General features: G+C 42.4%; 1 protein-coding gene across 1 annotated transcript in view; it reads right to left on the reverse strand.

Annotated features, from left to right (window-relative positions):
• Positions 1 to 1,235: 1,235 nt before the first annotated feature.
• Positions 1,236 to 19,878, reverse strand: part of SPRYD3 (SPRY domain containing 3) — a 44,701-nt gene continuing 26,058 nt past the window's right edge. Inside the window, exons 5-11 of the mRNA XM_040340631.1 lie at positions 8,975 to 9,110; positions 8,710 to 8,895; positions 8,472 to 8,621; positions 6,916 to 6,973; positions 3,887 to 4,006; positions 3,635 to 3,801; positions 1,236 to 2,092 (exon numbers count right to left, since the gene is read on the reverse strand). Coding sequence (XP_040196565.1) covers positions 1,958 to 2,092; positions 3,635 to 3,801; positions 3,887 to 4,006; positions 6,916 to 6,973; positions 8,472 to 8,621; positions 8,710 to 8,895; positions 8,975 to 9,110 — 952 coding nt within the window. The 3' untranslated portion in view covers positions 1,236 to 1,957. The remainder of the gene's footprint in view (positions 2,093 to 3,634; positions 3,802 to 3,886; positions 4,007 to 6,915; positions 6,974 to 8,471; positions 8,622 to 8,709; positions 8,896 to 8,974; positions 9,111 to 19,878) is intronic.

Consider the following 19,878-nt stretch of genomic DNA (forward strand, 5'->3'; position numbering starts at 1 on the left):
TCTGCGCTAATGAGGCGTAAATTACTGACCAAAATTGAAGATGTTTCCTTTTTTTTTTTTAACTGAAGAATAAACCACACTTTTTTACGCACCTGTGTGCATAGGCACATTACAATTAATGGGCTGTTATAAGCTGTACTGAGCTTTTTTCTAGCCACAGTGTGCAAGAGGCCTAAATGCCTGGCTGTGCTGACCCACCAACTTCAATATTTTCTTCATTTACTGACCTGGAACATCAGAAGTTAACATTATGGTGCTGGGTCAGTGATTCAGCATTAAAGCAACCAACAGGAAAGCAGTGACAGCTTCCATGTGTCCGTCTAGACCAGTGGTTCTCAACCTGGGGGTCGGGACCCCCTCGGGGGTCAAATGATAATTTGCCAGGGGTCACCAAATCCTGGGCTGTTCCCGAAGCCTGCACCACTCTGCCAGCCTTTTTGGCACTGCCCAGCAGGCCTGTCTCTGGAGCCTATAGCCACCCAGTTGGGCTGTTCCTGGAGTCCACGGCTGCCCACTCAGTCTCTTCGCAGCCACCCATTCAGTTCTGGGGGGCAGAGACTAGAGGTCAGCTGACTGGTGAGGAATGGAGGGGAGGGGCTGGAGGAGACCTCTCCTGATTTCAGCAAAGGTGTCACTTCTACGAATTTTTCACAAAGTCAGAGACACAATGAGTTACACTACCTGTGATTATAGTTGACATTAAAAGTCCCCGCTATAGTTCGCAGATCAGCAGATGACATTGATCAAAAGCACCTAAGTTGGCTGATCAGAACTCCCCCCAGCACTGCCACTCATCCCATTCCCCCTACCAGCACTGCCACTCATCTGGAAGAAAGAAAAGGGAAGAGAACGAATAAGAGAAAGAAACAAGAGAGGAGGCCAGAGAGAGAGAGAGATGGGGGGGAAAAAAAGAAAATTAGGATAGAGAGAGATAAAAGGGAAAGAAAGGAGAACAAAGAGAAAGAGTGATACATCCTAAAATGTACCATATGAGGGTTTTAATACTGTACGAGTGGAAGGGACAAATTACTTGTCTTGCCTTGGGTGCCGATATTCCCACGCTACAATTTTTTTTTACCGTTAGGGGTCCCCACAACTTGGGATATTTTATCAAGGGGCCACGGCACTAAAAGGTTGAGAACCACTGCTCTAGACAGTCCCTTATATGTCTTCAGCGGTGAGATTTGTATACTTGGATTTCCAGGTCTGTGTCCCTGCATTACAAGGGCCTGCCCTCCCTGCTGAGTTCCAATTTATTGTGAAGAATGCAAATCGAATTTAGGAACATGACAGCAATAGAAGACGTGGCAGGTGAAGGTGGGTGAGCACAGAGCCCAGGTCTATATCCGCATAGAAGTCCCCAGTGATAGGGCAAGCTGGCCAATGGCACAGCCCACTTGACTTCAGCAAATACTGAACTATCAGTTTAGGGCGGACCAATCTTTCAACCGACTGGGTCAAGCTTACAGCTGAACTGCAGGCAGACCATTAAATATGCAGTTGAAAATATATTTTACTTTTTTCACCTGGTAAAGAATTTCCTTTTGAACCAAGTACTTTGAGACATTTTGCTTGCAGTTCCACATTAACTGCCAAATGCCATAACTCAGAATGCCAGATATTCAAGAAACTAGGGATCGGGCAAATCTACATTCATCTCGTAGCTGGTAGTCTTCCTACTTTGGAACAGGAAGCCATTTTTTCTATTAGTGATAAAACATCTGGTTCCCTTACATTCACTCTTGTTTCCTGTCCCATCACATCTCCTGCTATGCCAAAAACGTAAAAGTCGTAGAGCCAACAATCACAGGCAAGGGCCACTGAAACACATTTCCAGATACGAAGAAGCACTATCACAAGCCCACGTGCAAATCTTGCATGACCAGATGGTTGGTAGAAGGGGAAGATGACTGAAGAATGCAGCGTGTTCTCCCACGGAGGTCACTTGGTCACCCGGTCACCCACTCAGTGGGTGCAGATCCACTTTCACCTTCTCCCCACTGCTCAGCATTCCTATGGTTGGATAGAAGCCGCCCTGAGGCAAAATGGACTCCTTTTTGCCGATAATCTTTCCATTTCTTGTGAAGAAAACCTGTGGTGGGGAGATAGGCAAGCCCAATGATATATTACAGTATCCATAATTCTCCAAACAAGTTCCATCTAGGCTAGGTTCACACAAATACGGCCATGTATAAATCGCACTGGTTCCTGACCCCCAGACAAAATGCACTGCCTTGTGCTGCTCTTTAGAAGACCCCTGGGAGATGCTATTAAATTCTTAGTGGCACCCCTTCACATCAGAAAACACAGAATGTTTTCAGGTGTCGAAAGCAACATGGTGCCATGCAGTTTCATGCAGCTACCCCGCAGGTGAATTTTGTGAAAAGGGTTGGGGACACTTACCCATTCAAATCCATTCAAATGAATTGGGCTGCTCTGCCTGTGCAAATGCACCCATACAAAGCGCAGGAGGTGTGAACCTAATCTTACTAAAAAGCAGGGTAATGATTTCTTTCCCCACAAAGAATGGCCACTGTTACACCACATCTTTGTAGACATTCCTCAGCTATGCCAATGACTGCTTAATTCATGCTGGGACAGAGCATGCAAAGCTACCATCCCATTACTGGAACACAACTAGCATGGTGAGGTGGAGTAACTACATACAGAGGGAAGAAAGCATTAAAATATGAGCACTTGGTTGTTTGATGCTTTTAAAAAAAAAAATCATGATAAAAAGCCATCACTGAACCTTTTCCTAAAAAATCTAGTAGCCTGGCTGCAATGCTGATCCTAGTGGCTTCAATGTTTTTTTAAATCACTGACTTAGAACAAGAAAGTCCAAACTCCACCACTGCATATGTGTCCTGGTCAGAAACAAAAGTGTAAACATGACAGCTATATAACTAGAAATGTTATAGATAAGAATTCAGCAATGGCAGCCACCCTGTTTTGTTAAAGAGACTGTTCTCAGCAATTTAGATGCAGCAACATGCTGCACTGTCACTGATGCATGCATACCTTGCATTTTGCAAAGTAACGGTCTCTGTATGCTGTGCTCCTGACAGGGTCATTGTGCCCATAGCAGACCCAGCAGCTGTAGAACTAAACTGTGGAAATACATAGATTACAATCCACCATTTCAGTAAACAGAACAGTCACTTGACCAGCAGCGGTCACATGACTAGTCTTCTGTATTAAATGGAGATGCAACCTTGCTCCCATAGCCCTCTGGGCTGTCACTGCAGACTTCCCAGACTTGCAATGTTAGGGCATTGGGGAGCAGCTGCACCAGTGGTGACTGGCTAAGAAAGCTCTTTATCCTTCCGATTTCATAACACCGGAATACCAAAAAAAGATAAAAAAAAAAGGGGGTAAAGTGATCTATGCAAAGCGTCCATTTTTACTGGCTTTGTTACACAGCCTATTTGTTGGGTGGTGATAGGGTTATTTTAGATTGCAACTGCACCTTTGTTTTGACAAGCAACTGTGTGGGTTGACAAGCTGCACAGTTCATAACTTACTGGATTGGGACAGGTTATTATGAAATTGGAGGGTGGGCTGGGGGCAGGAAGCACTAAAACATAACTAACTGGTTTCTTTTGGAGCGCTCAAATCCTAAGCCATCACGTACCACCACTTTCCTGCCCTCATGATCCCTCTCAATGTCCTCCTCTTCCTCCTCCTCCTCTTCTTCCCCGTCCTCTTCCTGCTGTTGTTCTCTCCAGAGATACATGACATTCCGAACTCCACGTGGCTGCAGCCTCAGTTCCTTCATGTCGCTACTGTCATCACTTTCACCTAGAGAAGGTAAGAATTGAGGAATGTGTTACATATTTACCAATACAAAGCAGATGACAAGACAATTCACCAAGTTGATCCATACCTTCACTGTCCAGGATATAATCCCTTGGAAACATAATTCCACATCCCATGATATCACCCTTGTAACAACGAGGCCCAAATGGATCACCAACGCCACTTCCATGAAATATTTTCCCATCATCTGTATGGAAAGCAACACATAAAAATGAAATTTACTCTGCACATGTAAGTGGACGCTCCTATATACAGTGCTTTAAAAAAGTATTTATACCCCTCAAAATTTTCCACATTTTGTCATGTTACCGTATTTTATTGGGGTTTTATGTGATAGACCAACACAAAGTGGCACATAATTGTGAAGCGGAAGGAAAATGATAAATAGTTTTCAAATATTTTTACAAATAAATATCTGAAAAGTGTGGTGTGCATTTGTATTCAGCCCCCTGAGTCAATACTTTGTAGAACCACCTTTCTCTGCAATTACAGCTGCAAGCCTTTTTGGGGATGTCTCTACAACCTTTACACATCTAGAGAGTGACATTTTTTGCTCATTTTTCTTTTCAAAAAAGCTCAAGTTCTGTCATTGGATTGGATGGAAAGCGTCTGAACAGCAATTTTTAAGTCCTGCCACAGATTCTCAATTGGATTTGGGTCTGGACTGTGAATGGGCCATTCTAACACATGAATATGCTTTGATCTAAACCATTCCATTGTAGCTCAGGCTGTATGTTTAGGGTCCTGCAGACCAACAGGTTTTCTTCTAAGATTGCCCTGTATTTGGCTGCATCCATCTTCCCATCAACTTTGACCAGCTTCCCTGTCCCTGCTGAAGAAAAACATCCCCACAACATGATGCTTCCACCACCATGTTTTACGGTGGGGATGGTGTGTTCAGGGTGATGTGCAGTATTCGTTTTCAGCCACACATAGCGTTTTGCTTTTAGGCCAAAAAGTTCAATTTTGGTCCCATCTGACCAGAGCCCCTTCTTCCACATCTTTGCTGTGTCCCCCACATGGTTTCCCACAAACGGGACTTCTTATGACTTTCTTCTTGCCCCTCTTCCATAAAGGCTAGATTTTTGGAGTGCATGACTAATAGTTGTCCTGTAGATAGATTCTCCCACCTGAGCTGTGGATCTCTGCAGCTCCTCCAGAGTTACCATTCGCCTCTTTCCTGCTTCTCTGATTAATGCTCTCATTGCCCTGCCTGTTAGTTTAGGTGGACAGCCATGTCTTGGTAGGTTTGCATTTGCATTGATTTTTGAATGATGGATTGAACAGTGCTCAGTGAGATGTTCAAAGCTTGGGATCATTTTTATAACCTAACCCTGCTTTAAACTTCTCCATAACTTTAACCCTGACCTGTCTGGTGCGTTCCTTGGCCTTCATGATGCTGTTCACTAAGGTTCTCTAACAAACCTCTGAGGGCTTCACAGAACAGCTGTATTTATACTGAGAATAAATGACACACAGGTGGACTGTATTTAATAATTAGGTGACTTCTGAAGGCAAATGGACCCCCTAGATTTTAGTTAGGGGTATCTTAGTAAAAGGGGCTGAATAAAAATGCACGCCACACTTTTCACATAGTTTGTAAAAAAATAAAAATAAATTGCAAATCATGTATAATTTTCCTTCCACTTCACAATTATGTGCCGATTTGTGTTGGTCTATCACATAAAATCCATTTACGTGATTGGTTGTAACATGACAAAATGTGGAAATATTAAGGGGTATAAATACTTTTTCAAGGCACTGTATTGCCTTATTGTATTTTGAACAATTCGGCATACAACCATGCCACAATAAATGAAATAAAAGCACCTAGGATCTGCTCCTGTCAGCAAATATTCTGTTGTTTTTTTGGGACTCACATAGTTAAAGTAGAACTAAAGGCAAAACTTTTATTTTGAATAGCGTAAGGGAAGCCTTTATGGCTGTTGGCTTGTAGTTCTCAATGAACTACCAGGGCACTGTTCAGTGCTCTGGGTAGTTCATTGATGCTTACTGTCATTGTGCAATTGCCTGCACAAACAGACAGCTTGCATTGGCAGTCTTCAATAGCCCTGCATTGCACCCCTGATCTGCTGATCGCAGGCAAAACGCTTTACAGGCTCCTAATAAAAAATAAAATTATAAATGCACATTTATTTACCTCCAAAAATAAGTGCATTTTTTTTTTTTTTAAAGGTGAACTTATCCCTTAAGTCACAAGCCTACATTTTTAACCACAGGAACTGTACATAAATTAGTTAACATAGACTTGGAACTATTTTTGTTATTGACAAGGTTATGAACATGCTGTTTCTTACATATCTCAAAACTTCCAATTATTTCCCATAGTTCCCAGCTCTCCACAGTCGGCAAAGCAATTTTAAAGTCAATTGATGGCATTTTGCACCCCGGTGGAATTACATTTCTATATGGCAGAATAAATGAAGTGGCACCTTCGCCATGCCACCCTTTGGCACAAAGGATTTACAACAGAGGAAGATTTAAGGTGATACTAAAGTCTTGTTTGTTTTTTTAGGTAAAAATAACAAACATTTTATAGTTACCTGCTCTGTGTGGTGGTTTTTCAGAGAGTAGCCCAGTTTCTCAGATCCCTCTTCAGTGCCCCCCTCCTGTTGAGTGCCCTCACAGCAAGCAGCTTGCTATGGGGTACCCGAGCCGAGCTTCAGCTCCCTGGGTCCATTCAGACATGGAGCCGTGACCCGATCCACATCTTTTCTCTCCTCATTGGCTCACTGACTTTAATTGAAAGCAGCGGGAGCCAATGGCGCCACGCTGCTGTCTCAGCCAATAAGGAGGGAAAGTCCCGGGCAGCCGAATCTCTCATGTAACATCGCTGGACAGAGATGGGCTCAGTTAAGTATTAGGGGAGCTGAGGGAGCTGCTACACACAGAAGACTTTCAATCTTAAGTCATAGAATGCATTACGGATATTAAACCTTCTGCTTTTACAACCACCTTAACCTACCTGTGTTACCCATAACTAAAATTGGCAGCCAACTTTATGCAAAAAAAAAAACAAATAGCTGCACTGTGCGTTGATATAAGGCTTGTATTTCATTACAGAAATATGTTTACCTGCATGATAAGCCACAGAACCCCGACTCCAGCCCGGATGTCTGTTCTTTGGGTAATCCTGTAGGAGAAAAAAAAAAAAAAAAAAGTACACCAATTTATCAGACCGTAATAGATAGAGGTTGACCGACGTGTTTTTCTCTGGCCGATGCCAATATTTAGAAATCGGTTGTGAACAAGCAAGCCATCGCTTGTGAAACGCGTCTACCATTGCCTGTATTTGTCTGACCCTTTTGACAATAAAGATGACATCAAGATAAGTTGGAGTTCCAGTGTGCGACCAATTTCTTGTTTTATTTAGAAATCGGGGATGCCGTTTTTTGTGGGAGATATTTTAATTAATTGATTTTTTACCCCCTTCATCTCAAACTCACCCACTCCCACCTGCTTGCTCCTGTCACTCTACCACACACTTGATGTCCTCAGTACAGATTGCACTGGTTGACTCTGGCAGGTGGCACGGGCAGGTTTCACACTGAGCCGATAGTGTAACTGTGTTATACTGACATGTAACTGAATGCAGAGAGAGCAGCTGTTAAAATTCAGCGGTGATGTCGGGGTGGGCAGGACCCAGCAGCTATCCAACACCAGCCAATGATTGGGCTGCTTAAGAAAGGGGGCGGGGCCACATACACGTAGCAGCACACCTAGATCCCATACCATTGGCTGCTGTTTGATAGTTGCTGGGTCCCGCCAACCCCAGGTGCCGCCTACCCCTGACATCAATGCTCAATTTTGATAGCTCCTCTCTCTTTGCATTTAGTTACATGTCAGTTTCACACACTCAACGGCTCTGGCAAGCACCGAGCTGCTCTGCCAACGGAGTGTGGAGAAGAGAGCAGGAACACTTGTGGGCACAGTGTTAAATATCTGCCCAATTTGGATTTATTATTTGGCCGATTTCTCAAAAATGGCCAAATATCGGCCGACCTCTAGTAACAGATGTAAAATTTGGTCCAGTTCAATTAAAGGAGCTACAGTCAGTGGTGAGAAACTAGCGGTCTTCCTTTATGATGCAGAAACCCATATACCATATGAAAGGAAGTGGTCAGTTTTAAAAGAAAAAAAATGCTTTTAGATGTGAAGCTTAAGCTTAGAGAGCAAAATGAAAAACACAAGTACTTGTTGGCACTGCCAGATGCCCGTACTTTAGCACGGTTTTAATTCAGGGTAAGCATACTATAAAAACGGGCTGAAAGGGAACTATTCGATAAGGCATGTGCGTCACATTTCTGGTAGTGGGAATTCTTCCAACATTTTTAGTTAGTACCGATATGTGCAACAAAATCTAGTTTTATTTGCAACACTTTCACTCAACACCCCATTGTTACAACAAATTCGCTTAAAAAAAAAAAAAATTAACTGACTGCCTGAAGTGATACTATATACTCCTACAGAAGTATTCAACAAGGTCCATTTAAACTGGTGGTCCCACACAGCAGTAAAGACCTGGCAGGATACTGAACCCTGCCCTATTCTACCTAAAACTTTTAAGTGGAGTCACTCAGAAAACATAAAAAAGGACCAATGATATTTACACTTAACAGAATGAGACATACCTTTCTTGCAAGCCCCAAAGCTATGTAACACTTTTCTCCTGGGTCCACAATCTCCACTTCAAAGTAATGACTGCGAGTGCTAAGAGAGCGCCGAGCCTGTGCCAGACCCACATCTATAATACTCTTACCCTTTCCAACATACTCCAAGACCTGCAAACAAGAACAAGTGGTGGTGAGAGGCCAGGTTGCACTGATGAAAATACAGTAAAAGTCATTACAGGTAACACAAGGGCCTTACAGTGCCAGATACTCTAACATCATGAAGCCTGCCCCATTCATCCTCGTAACTGTCCACCATCATGAGGCTGTCATCGTCCTCGCTAAGCTCTGCGTTTAGATGAAGACGAACTTCCTCCCCTAGAGAGTGCATGCCCACTGCTGGGAAAAGACCATCAGGAGATAATGGCATCACAGTGCTGCCAACCTATAAGACAGATTACGAACACTGCAACAAACGGTCATCATAAAATATAAAAGAGTATACGCCAAGCTCTCTTGCTTACCCTTTTCCCATTCTTCGTGAAGAAAATCTGAGCAGTTTGGACATGGAAAGAGCTGGGTTCTATACCACAACCAATCCGGTCCCCTGAACTGCACTTTGTTCCAAACTGCCGGCCTTTTGTTCGCCCGTTATACAACCTAAGAAGAAAACCAGGGTTAATAGTAGTATCTGCAGCCACAGAGAGTTTCCAGTAAATCCTGCAAGTGTTACTGGTTACTTGCTCAAACCTATTCACAATGAAAATTTTTCCCATCATAGAAAAAAAGTGACCACCATGTCGCCAAGACCGTTCATTTCAGACTTAAATCATCCAATAGGATTTTCTGTGCATTTAACATATTTATGTATGTATTAACAACATGTAAAAGCCTCCCTAATGTAGACATCCAAAAGCCATGCCATCTTAGATGTAATGTCAACAGATTTTATAACATACACACTATATATGTGTATATCTCACATACATTTTTATATACAGTTGCAATAAAAAGTATGTGAACCCTTGGAATGACATGGATTTCTGCACAAATTGTTCATAAAATGTGATTTGATCTTCATCTAAGTCACTACAATAGACAATCACAGTCTGCTTAAACTAATAACACACAAAAAATTAAATGTTACCATGTTTTTATTGAACACACCATGTAAATATTCACAGTGCAGGTGTAAAAGGTATGTGAACCCTTGGATTTAAAGCGAGGGTTCACCCAAAAAAAAAAAGTTCTAACATTACATCCAGCATACTGATGAAATGTACAGTATGCTGGTATTTTTTTTTTTTTTTTGGCCGTACGTACCATTTAATTGTTATTTTTATCTACTGCAGGGTAGTCTTCCCAGTCATGACTACAGACCGACAGCGGTGAGAGCCGGCGGTGAGGAGGACGGTCTATGTGGACAGCTTTACCCCGGATGCTTGCATACTTAGATGTGCCTCTTTTAATCATCACCCATGTGAGTTGCTAAATGCTGTACCTTCATTAAATGTAACCATATTGCTACACTTAGAGGCGTCTCTCTTCTATTGTATACTCTCTGTAGCTCCTGCTGGATTTTGCTTCTAATCCCCTTGTGGAGGCTGCCATTTGTAGATGGACATTTTATGGTTACACAACCTGTCACATTGCTATACTCTTTTTATATGGATTATAAACTGAAGGATTTATGAATAAATGGTTGTGGAACGAATCATGAGTTTCCATTATTTCTTATGGGAAAATTTGCTTTGATATACAGGCGAGGTGAAAATGTATTTGATCCCCTGCTGATAAACCTCCTTTCCTCAGCCAGGGCATTAAAAAATGGGTCTTCCAGCATGACAATAACCCAAAACATAACCAAGGCAACAAATGAGGGGCTCAAGAAGAAGCACTTCAAGGTCCTGGAGTGGCCTTAATCCCATAGAAAATATGTGGAGGGAGTTGAAGGTTCGAGTTACCAAAATCTTAATGACTTGGAGAGGATCTGCAAAGAGGACAGGGACAAAATCCCTCCTGAGAGGTTTGCAAACCTGGTGGCCAACTACAAGAAACGTCTGACCTCTGTGATTAACAAGTACCAAGTCATGTTTTGCAAAGGGGGTCAAATACTTATTTCACTCATTAAAATGTAAATTAATTCATAACTTTTTAGAAATGTGTTTTTCTGGATATTGTTTTTGTTATTCTGTATCTCAGTTAAAATAAACCTACCATTAAAATTATAGACTTATCATTTCTTTGTTAGTGGGCAAACGTACAAAATCAGCAGGGGATCAAATACTTTTTCCTGCACTGTAAATGGAGAAAAGCAGTCACTCTTCTGTTTGATCTAATCACATACAACACACTGAACATGGACCAGAAAGGAGAGATATGTCTGAGGAGTTTAGAAAGTACAGACCAGCATATCAAAAGATAAAGGCTGTAAGACCATCTCCAAGCAGCTCAATTTTCCCGTGACTAAAGTTGCAGGCTCAGGAGCTAGCAAGGGAGATTCCTACCACTTGGCTGCAAGGCTTATCCTGCCTTAAAGGAACATGGTAGCCTACTCTTGGGGTTTATATTTTTTGATGAGAGCCAGTCTATATATCAGCTATTGGAAGTCAGTATACAGAATATACTAGACAGTTACTCCCATTCCTTTGCGGTGGTATCGGTTGTTTGCTACTACCGTGTTTCCCCGAAAATAAGACGTACTCCGAAAATAAGCCGTAGCGGGATTTCGACGCAAGATCGAAATATAAGACATCCCCCCGAAAATAAGACGTAGCAATGGCGCGTCGAATCCCCGAAAATAAGACGTAGCGATGGCGTGTCGTATGCGTAGCGGCGCGGGCGGGAAAACAAGACGTGATAGGCGTACTGTACTGGTGCGGAGCTCAGGAGCTGTAAAGAAGTCGTGCAGCCCTTCTTATCTGCTCCACAGTATCTCTAAGTGACCGGAGAGGTGTCGGCAGCCCCATAAATACGGTAAGGTCGGCTCCATACTGTTGTACCATACTTGCCGGTAAAAAAAATAAGACATCCCCTGAAAATAAGCCATAGTGTGATTTCTGGAGGAAAAATAAATATAAGACGGTGTCTTATTTTCGGGGAAACACGGTATGTGATCCCACACATTTTCAGCATATCTTCCTCCCTTGCTAAGCATGTCCCATCCACCCCCAGACATCTACTAGAGCAGTGATGGCGAACCTTGGCACCCCAGATGTTCTGGAACTACCTTTTCTATGTAGTTGAGCATCATGGGAAATGTAGTTCCAAAACATCTGGGGTGCTAAGGTTTGCCATCACTGTACTAGAGTTTGCTATGCAATATGGCAGTGTATACTCTATGGGCATCCCTTGATATTCTCTAATATACTTTTACCATATCTGGCTGGCTCCTGTTGCCATTAGTAGTGGGGTTCTCCCAGTGTCAGGGGAGTCTCGCTTCTCCTGCATCTTCCTCCCCTATGTTCACCCCCTGGTCTTATATCGTCCTCTTCTCTGCATCCGTAGGTACACTTCAAACCTGAGAAAGCTGGAGTAGTTTGCCTAATAAGAGCAGGCCAAACTACTTGTTGGCAGGTACAGAGGTCTCACTGAGAGCTCCAGAAAATCACTAGTCACTAGCAGTGATTGCTAGCGGTTGTGTAATCTGTAGTGCTCAATGGCAAAATATCCTCAGATAAAAAGCTCTGCGACAGGTCAGTCCAAATGGCGGTCACAAGTTTGAGAGATAGAAGGAAAGGCAAGTATATGCGGTGGGCTGGTATGCAGAGCGTTTCTGTGCACACAGATTATTATTATTATTATACAGGATTTATATAACACCATCAATTTACGTAGCGCTTGACAATATAAAAAGGGACAGTACAGATGCAATACAATAAAATACAGGGCCCTGCTCATAAGAGCTTACAATCTAAGAGGGTGGGGCAAGTGGTATAAAAAGGTTATAACTCTGGGGGGTGAGCTGATGGAAGTGATAAAAGATTAGTTGGAGGTGCGATAGGCTTCCCTGAAGAAATGGGTTTTAATGGATTGCCAGAGCAGGAGATAGCTTGACAGAGTTCCAGAGGATGGAAGAGGCTCTGGAAAAGAGCATGGGAGGAGACAAGGGAGCGCGAGAGTAGGAGGTCTTGAGGAGTAGGAGGTCTTGAGGAGCGGAGAGGACGGTTTGGGTGATATTTGGAGACAAGATTGGCGACATAGCGGGGGGCAGAGTTGTGAATGGCTTTGTATGCTGTAGTTAGTATTTAAAATTTAATTTTCTGGGCAATCAGAAGCCAGTGTAGGGATTAGCAGAGAGGGGTGGCAGACACTGAGCGGTTAGAAAGATCGACCAGTCTGGCAGCAGCATTCATAATAGATTGAAGAGAGGGGTGGCCTATGGAGAGGTAGGTCTATGAGAAGGGGGTTTCAATAATCAAGGTGAGAGATAAGGGAATGAACGAGTAGCTTGGTGGTTTTGTTAGTTAAAAAGGGGCGAATTTTAGAGATATTGTTGTTATGAAGATGAAGGCTACAAGCTTTTGACAAAAAGACAGGTCAGAGTCCAGGATTACACCCAGTACCCCTAGTACCAACAGCTTGGTTTTATGGAGATCTAGTTTAAGAAAGTGGTACGACATCCATGCTGATGTGTCAGTAATGCGAGACTGGAGGCGTGAGAGGAGGAGTAGAAATAGATTTGGGCATCAACAGTGTAGAGATGGCATTGGAAGCCATGGAAGGTTATCAAGTGACCAAGAGAGGAGGTGTAGATAGAGAAGAGAAGGGGGTCCAAGAACAGAGCCTTGGAGGAAAGAAAGTGGAGAGGAAACAAAAGTTGTAGGCAACACTGAGGGGCCTTTCACACTTCCGAAATTTGTCCTGCGACTTGGGACTGCAAAGTCACATGACAAGTTGTTCCCCATATTTTCCAATAGGTACCATTTATATCTGTGCGACTTCCAGATCTCAGCGACTTCAAAGTAGTCCCTGCACTACTTTGGTCTGACTTTGATACGATTTGAGGTTTATAGACCTCACACGACTTTCAGGTGTGAAAAGAAGCCTGAAAGAGTGCTGCGATCGGTAGGAGGAGAACAAGTATAGAGCAGAATCTTGGGAGGCCAAGGGAGTGGAGTTTATTGAGAAAGAGCAGGTGGTCAACAGTATCACAGATGTGTTGATATATGGGAAAGTGTACTAGTGTTATTGAACCCTTAAGTAGTCTCATTGTTTAAAAAAAACAAAACACATAGCTAGGATAGAATAACATTCTAATAGTGGTCTTTAGAACTGGCAGGTACAGTTTACAACGCATGGTTTGTGTGTTAGGCTGATGTAAAAATAAACCAACTAATTTCCACTTCATTGTTCTAAATAAAATCAAAGACAGGAAGCCTGGCAATTTATTATGGCTATACTTTTCCTGCCCCCAACATGCTCACATATGCCAGCAATATAAGAGGACCCTGCAATATCACTGGGATATAATCCATATGGGCAGCACAGTAATGCGTTCGCATTTCCTCCCTATCGACACTATGATCATCAGTGTGAATCCCTATCTTACGAAAAGAAAACAAGGGCGCACCAGTGTATTACAGTTTAGATAAATTTTATCAAATTACAATATAAAACCCACTCACAATTGTAGTAGAAAGGTAAGCAGTAAAAAGGTAATTCCATAAATGGCTGCAGCATGTAGAACCCAAACCGCACTCCGAATGGTCATGGAGGATATGATGAGGGTCACTGCCGGCTGACGCGTTTCAAAGCACAAAGCTTCTTCATCAGAGCCCAGCCTCCCTGCATGCTGCAACCATTTATGGAATTACATTTTTACTGCATACCTTTCTACTAAAATTGTGAGTAGGTTTTATATTGTAATTTAATACAATTTATCTAAACGTTAATACACTAGGCTGGTGCGCCCTTGTTTTCTTTTCGTTTGCTACTAGGATACCCCCATCCATGAAGGGCAGCAAGGCCAGTGTCAAAGTTATGGACTACTGACTGCCTGACAATCACTCATGCGCAGGAGCGTTTGTTTTCTGTTATCATGAATCCCTATCTTCATTGAGTTTGCATGTTCTGTCTGTGTATGTGTTGGTTTCCTCTGGATAGTCCGGTTTCCTCCTACACACCAAAAGACATGCTGGTAGGTTAACTGTCTGCTTTCTGAATTGACCCTAGTAGGTTTATGTATTCATGCAAGAGAGGGACCATGTAAGCATGTGGGCAGGGACTGATGTGAAAGTAAAAAAGTGCTGCGCAACTTGAGTGAGTGAATAACTTATATAGCGCTACAAATTCTAAATGAATCGCCTCAAGGCGCTATGTAAATATTAGCGCTATATAAATATCTATCATTGATATTGCAAAGTCCCATGCTTTACATTTGTACAAACCATGTCTTTTTCCTACCAGGGCCCTACACGGTCACATTATGCATGCAAGAACAGAACATCTAGGACACTTTTCCCCTGGGGAAATTTTCAACACCCACCCTCCCCCTCTTCCCCCATTTATCATTCTTTATTTAGAAGTAATCGTATAGATAAGAGTGAGACTGCACCTGTACAACAGCAATGCAGAATTATAAAAAATAAAAATTACATACCGAGTTTCCCCAAAAATAAGTGGGCCTTATATTAATTTTGGCTCCAAAAGATGCATTAGAGCTTATTTTCAGAGGCGGTCTTATTTATTCCTGTACAATAATCTACATTTATTCAAATACAGTCATGTCATCTTCCTCTGGAACATCGTCATAAAATTGTCTCCGGTCAGCAACCCATTCGAAGATGTATTCCAGCTCAAGAAATAATGGCTGGTGATCTGATCCACACTTGCGCTTCTTAGCATTTCTGTTAGCCACCTGTTGACTGAGATGGTCGTATTCTGCTTGCCATTTTCAGACCATTCGGAGATCTACCTTCATCTCTTTGCAGAAAGTCGGAAGATTCTTGCCTCGGGAGTCCTCCACAATTTCTTTGTACTCTCTCTTTTTTGCACTCATCTTTTCTAGCGATAAAAATATTACTGTACGCATCAAGTGCGCATGTGCATTGTGTCTATACTCCGACTGGTCATTCAGCAATAAGTCTTGAGTTTGTCTGGCTGACGATCTTAACTGGGGCTTATTTTTGGGGTAGGGCTTATATTACAAGCATCCTGAAAAAACATGCTAGGGCTTATTTTCAGGGAAACACGGTATATACATACACACATCACCTGGAAAGAGCATCTCACATTCTATCTGAACATTTTTCATAGAAAGAGGAAACGAGTGGCTTCCTGAGCCTAGAACCTCCAAAAAAAAAATACAAAAGATAAGAGGGAAAAAAGGAGTAGGGTAAAAAATAAAAGAACAGAACCTATATGATGAATAGAACCATATTCCCTTGAACACGTAAAATGGAACCAATGTCACCACTTACATCAGAATTTCTCTTTGCCTCTCAGCAAAGCTGTGATGTTTTCCATGGAATGATTTCCAGCTATTTTGCTATTCCATAGCACAGGTGTAAGAGGGGGTTCCTGCTTCTAGAGCTCCAGTATGCAAGCCTATTACATTCTAATGAAAACTGTACTACAGCAAATACATAAAAGGAAACCCAAAATGATAGTATTCCCTGTGTACGAGAGACAACTACACCCTAAAAAAGCAGGGGTAGGCATCCTTTAAGAGAAGAGCGGCCTGAACAACATGGGAGAATTCAAATACCAGGCACTGTCGTCTCCTCAGACCAGTTTTAAACCTGCAATCGCCGTACTTTTGTGTTGCAAATGCGTGCATTGCACAGCAAACATGGGCTTACATCAAGTGGTAAGGAGACAACATATCACCTCCTCACCACCTGTCAAACACACTTAGATCGCTTTTTAGAGGAGAAGTAGTGCTTGCTGCAGTTGAGAATGAGCCCTTGGTTGCATTTCACAGCAGCACTCATGCCCCGTACACACAAACAGATTTCCCGTCAGAAAAAAACAAACAAAAAACAATGGTTTTCCTGACGGAATTCCTCTTAAGCCTGCCTTGCATACACACGGTCTTTCGAGCGTTAAGAACGTGGCAACGAGGCGAGAAAAATAAGTTCAATGCTTCCGAGCATGCGCCAAATTGTTTCCGAGCATGCGTGTCGTCCCCCCCCCCCCCCCCAATCGGAATTATTCCAGACAGACAAATGGTTTTCCCGCTAGGATTTTTTCCTGACGGGAAAAAAGAGATCCTACAGGAAAAAGTCCTCTCATCTGACTTTTTCCGAAGGGAAAACCGGTCGTGTGTACGGTGCATTAGGGCTTGTTTAATCTGTAAACAGAGAGCAGGAGCTCAAAGAAGGATAAGGATAAGCTGAGCTGATGAATTACTTGATTGCTTCTGTTGTGAAGTTTGTGATGAATTGATCCAGAGGATCAAAGAGGGCTTATTTAAAGGCTCATTTGCCACTTACTTATACACCTTTATTGTTGATTGGATCAATGCTCATAAATTGCATTGTTTCAATCAGTCCTCAATGTAATTGGATGGAGCCTGTACAATACATGAGGAAAATCATGTACAAAATGTTATATGTGACAGGTGCCGTTACTTGTTAAAATGACATGACTTTTTTTTTTTTTTTACATCGTTGCATAGTAGGTGAGGTTGGAAAAAAAAAAAAAAAGACAAGTCCAACCTATGTGTGTGATTATATGTCAGTATTACATTGTATATCCCTGTATGTTGCAGTTGTACAGTTGCTTATCTAATAGCTTTTTGAATGTATCGATGCCCCTCACCAAGACCACCACATATGAAAGGGAATTTCACATCCTTGCCGCTCTTACAGTAAAGAACCCTCTACGTAGTTTAAGGTTAAACCTCTTTTCTTCTAATTTTAGCGAGTGGCCACGTGCCTTATTAAACTCCCTTCCGCAAAAAAGTTTTATCCCTATTGTGGAGTCACCAGTATGGCATTTGTAAATTGAAATCATATCCCCTTCAAGCATCTTCTCCAGAGGAGAATAAGTTCAGTGCTCGCAAACTTTCTTCCTAACGAATGTCCTTCAGACCCTTTATTAGCTTTGTTGCCCTTCTTTGTACTTGCTCCATTTCCAGTACATCTTTCCTGAGGACTGGCGTCCAGAACTGGACAGCATACTCCAGGTGCGGACGGAGTCTTGTAGAGCGGGAGAATTTTATCGCTTTATCCCTGGGAGGTAATCCCCTTTTTAAATGCATGCCAATATTCTGTTTGCTTCGTTAAGCTCATCAATAGTATGCAATGCCAAGCTGCGGCTATCATCTACTAGGACCCCCAGGTCCTTTTCTATCCTAAATTCACCTCCAAGTGAGTATATTGCATATTTTTACCACCCAATTGCATTATTTTAAAAGTTTCTACATTAAACCTCATTTGCCATGTAGTTGCCCACTCCATTAATTTGTTCAGATCTTCTTGCAAGGTTTCCACATCCTGCAGAGAAGTTATTGCCCTGCTTAGCTTAGTATCGTCCACAAATACATAGATTGAACCTTTTACCCCATCCTCCAGGTCGTTTATGAACAAATTAAACAGGATTGGTCCCAGCACAGAACCCTGGGGGACCCAACTTTCCACCCCGGACCATTCCAAGTACTCTCCATTTTTTATCACCACTCTCTGAACTCGCCGTTGTGGCCAGTTTTCAATCCATGTACTCACCCCCATGCCAACGGACCTTTGTACAGTAAACATTTAAGGAATTGTGTCAAATGCTTTTTCAAAATCCAGATACACCACATCTACGGGTCTTACTTTATCTAGATGGCAGCTCACCTCCTTCCTCATAGAAGGCCAATAGATTATCATTGGCAGTAATCGGCATGGATTAATGAAGAATTGTTCTTGCCAAACCAGTTTTCATTACTAAAATCTTGTATATAGTCCCTTATCCCCTCAAAGAGCTTGCATTAGGGTTTTTCCTTTGAGGTGTCAGAAGGACAAACGCTGCAGTTTTGGTTACTGAAGAACCACCCCCCCCCCCCCCCGATTCCCTCGTGAAGGTCGAGAAGAAAATAAATTAGATACTTTTGCCATCTCCCCATCCTTAGTAACCAGATCTCCTTCCTCATTCTTTATGGAGGCCAATATAGTCTGGCCTCAATTTTTTACTGTTTATATACTAATCATTTTTGGGGATTTTTTTTTGCACTCCTCAGCTATGTGTCCTTCATGTTCTATGTTAGCCGCCCTAATTGCACCCTTATCTTGTTGCATTCTTTGTAAAATCTGAATGCTGGTGATGATCTCTCAGCCTTGTATTTTTTGAAGGCCTTCTCCTTTGCTTTTATATGCATCTTTACATTGGAGTCAAGCCATCCTGGACTTTTGTTCGCTCTTTTACATTTCCCAGTGGGATGCATTGGCCAATGCCCTTAAAGCAAACCCATCTCTCCTCCATGTTCTTTGTTTCTAAGATTTTATCCCAATTTATAGCTTCTAGCGAGGTTCGTAGGTTTAGGGAAGTTGGCCCTTTTGAAATCCAGTGTCTTTGTGTTTGCCATTTGTGCAATTTATACTGAATCCACTTGACCTGTGATCGCCGTTTCCTAAATTTCCACATCCATGATCAGGTCTGTATTGTTGTTAATCAGTAGATTTAGTGACGTCTTGTTTCTAGTTGCATCTACCAACTAACCCATGAAATTGTCCTCCAAGACATTAAGGAACTAGCGAGCCTCAGACGAATGCCTGTTTCCCTCTGCCCAGTCTATGTCTGGATAATTAAAATCCCCCATAACAACACTTCCCATCCTTGCTGCTATTCCAAAATTGTAATAGGTCCTTCTCGCCCAGGTTAGGGGGCCTATAGCATACTCCCAGTATTATTTCCCCTTAGCTTCATCCCTTTGGAGCTCTACCCATAAGGATTCCACCTCCTCCCTAGCTCATTTTTTACAATGTGAACATGCAAATGTAGCTCTCCCTGCAAAGATGATAAATATTTACCCCTCCAACTGCCTGCACTACTGTACATTTAACAGATGGATGTCAATCATATGCAGGTCCAAAGACGATTTCATTACTGAGCCCGACAGGGAAATCCTGAAGTCAAAACATACCCTGTTGGATAAGCTGTCTGAATCGACTATCTAGTAGGTCTGGGAAAAATACTGGGTTACCAGGGACATCCGTGCATTTTTCAAAACCTGAACTGTAGGATTGTCACCATTAATATTGTGCCCCAAGGGTTGCCCTGATCAGAGGATGACTCTTGAGGGAACCCAAAATATTAGTCTCTATTCAGGGTAGACATTGCAAGGGTAGGTCTGTGCAAGATTGTTCGAGTTCAAGCCACTACATTAGGCTATCGATTGAGAGAGATGGACCCGATTTTGCACATACAAATCATATGAATGCACTAGACACTAATTTTAAAAATAATTGTGGGTTGAAGATGGGCAAGGTTTGGAAACGGTATA

The sequence above is a fragment of the Rana temporaria genome, chromosome 2 (assembly GCF_905171775.1).
Source record: "Rana temporaria chromosome 2, aRanTem1.1, whole genome shotgun sequence".
Lineage (NCBI taxonomy): Eukaryota > Metazoa > Chordata > Amphibia > Anura > Ranidae > Rana > Rana temporaria.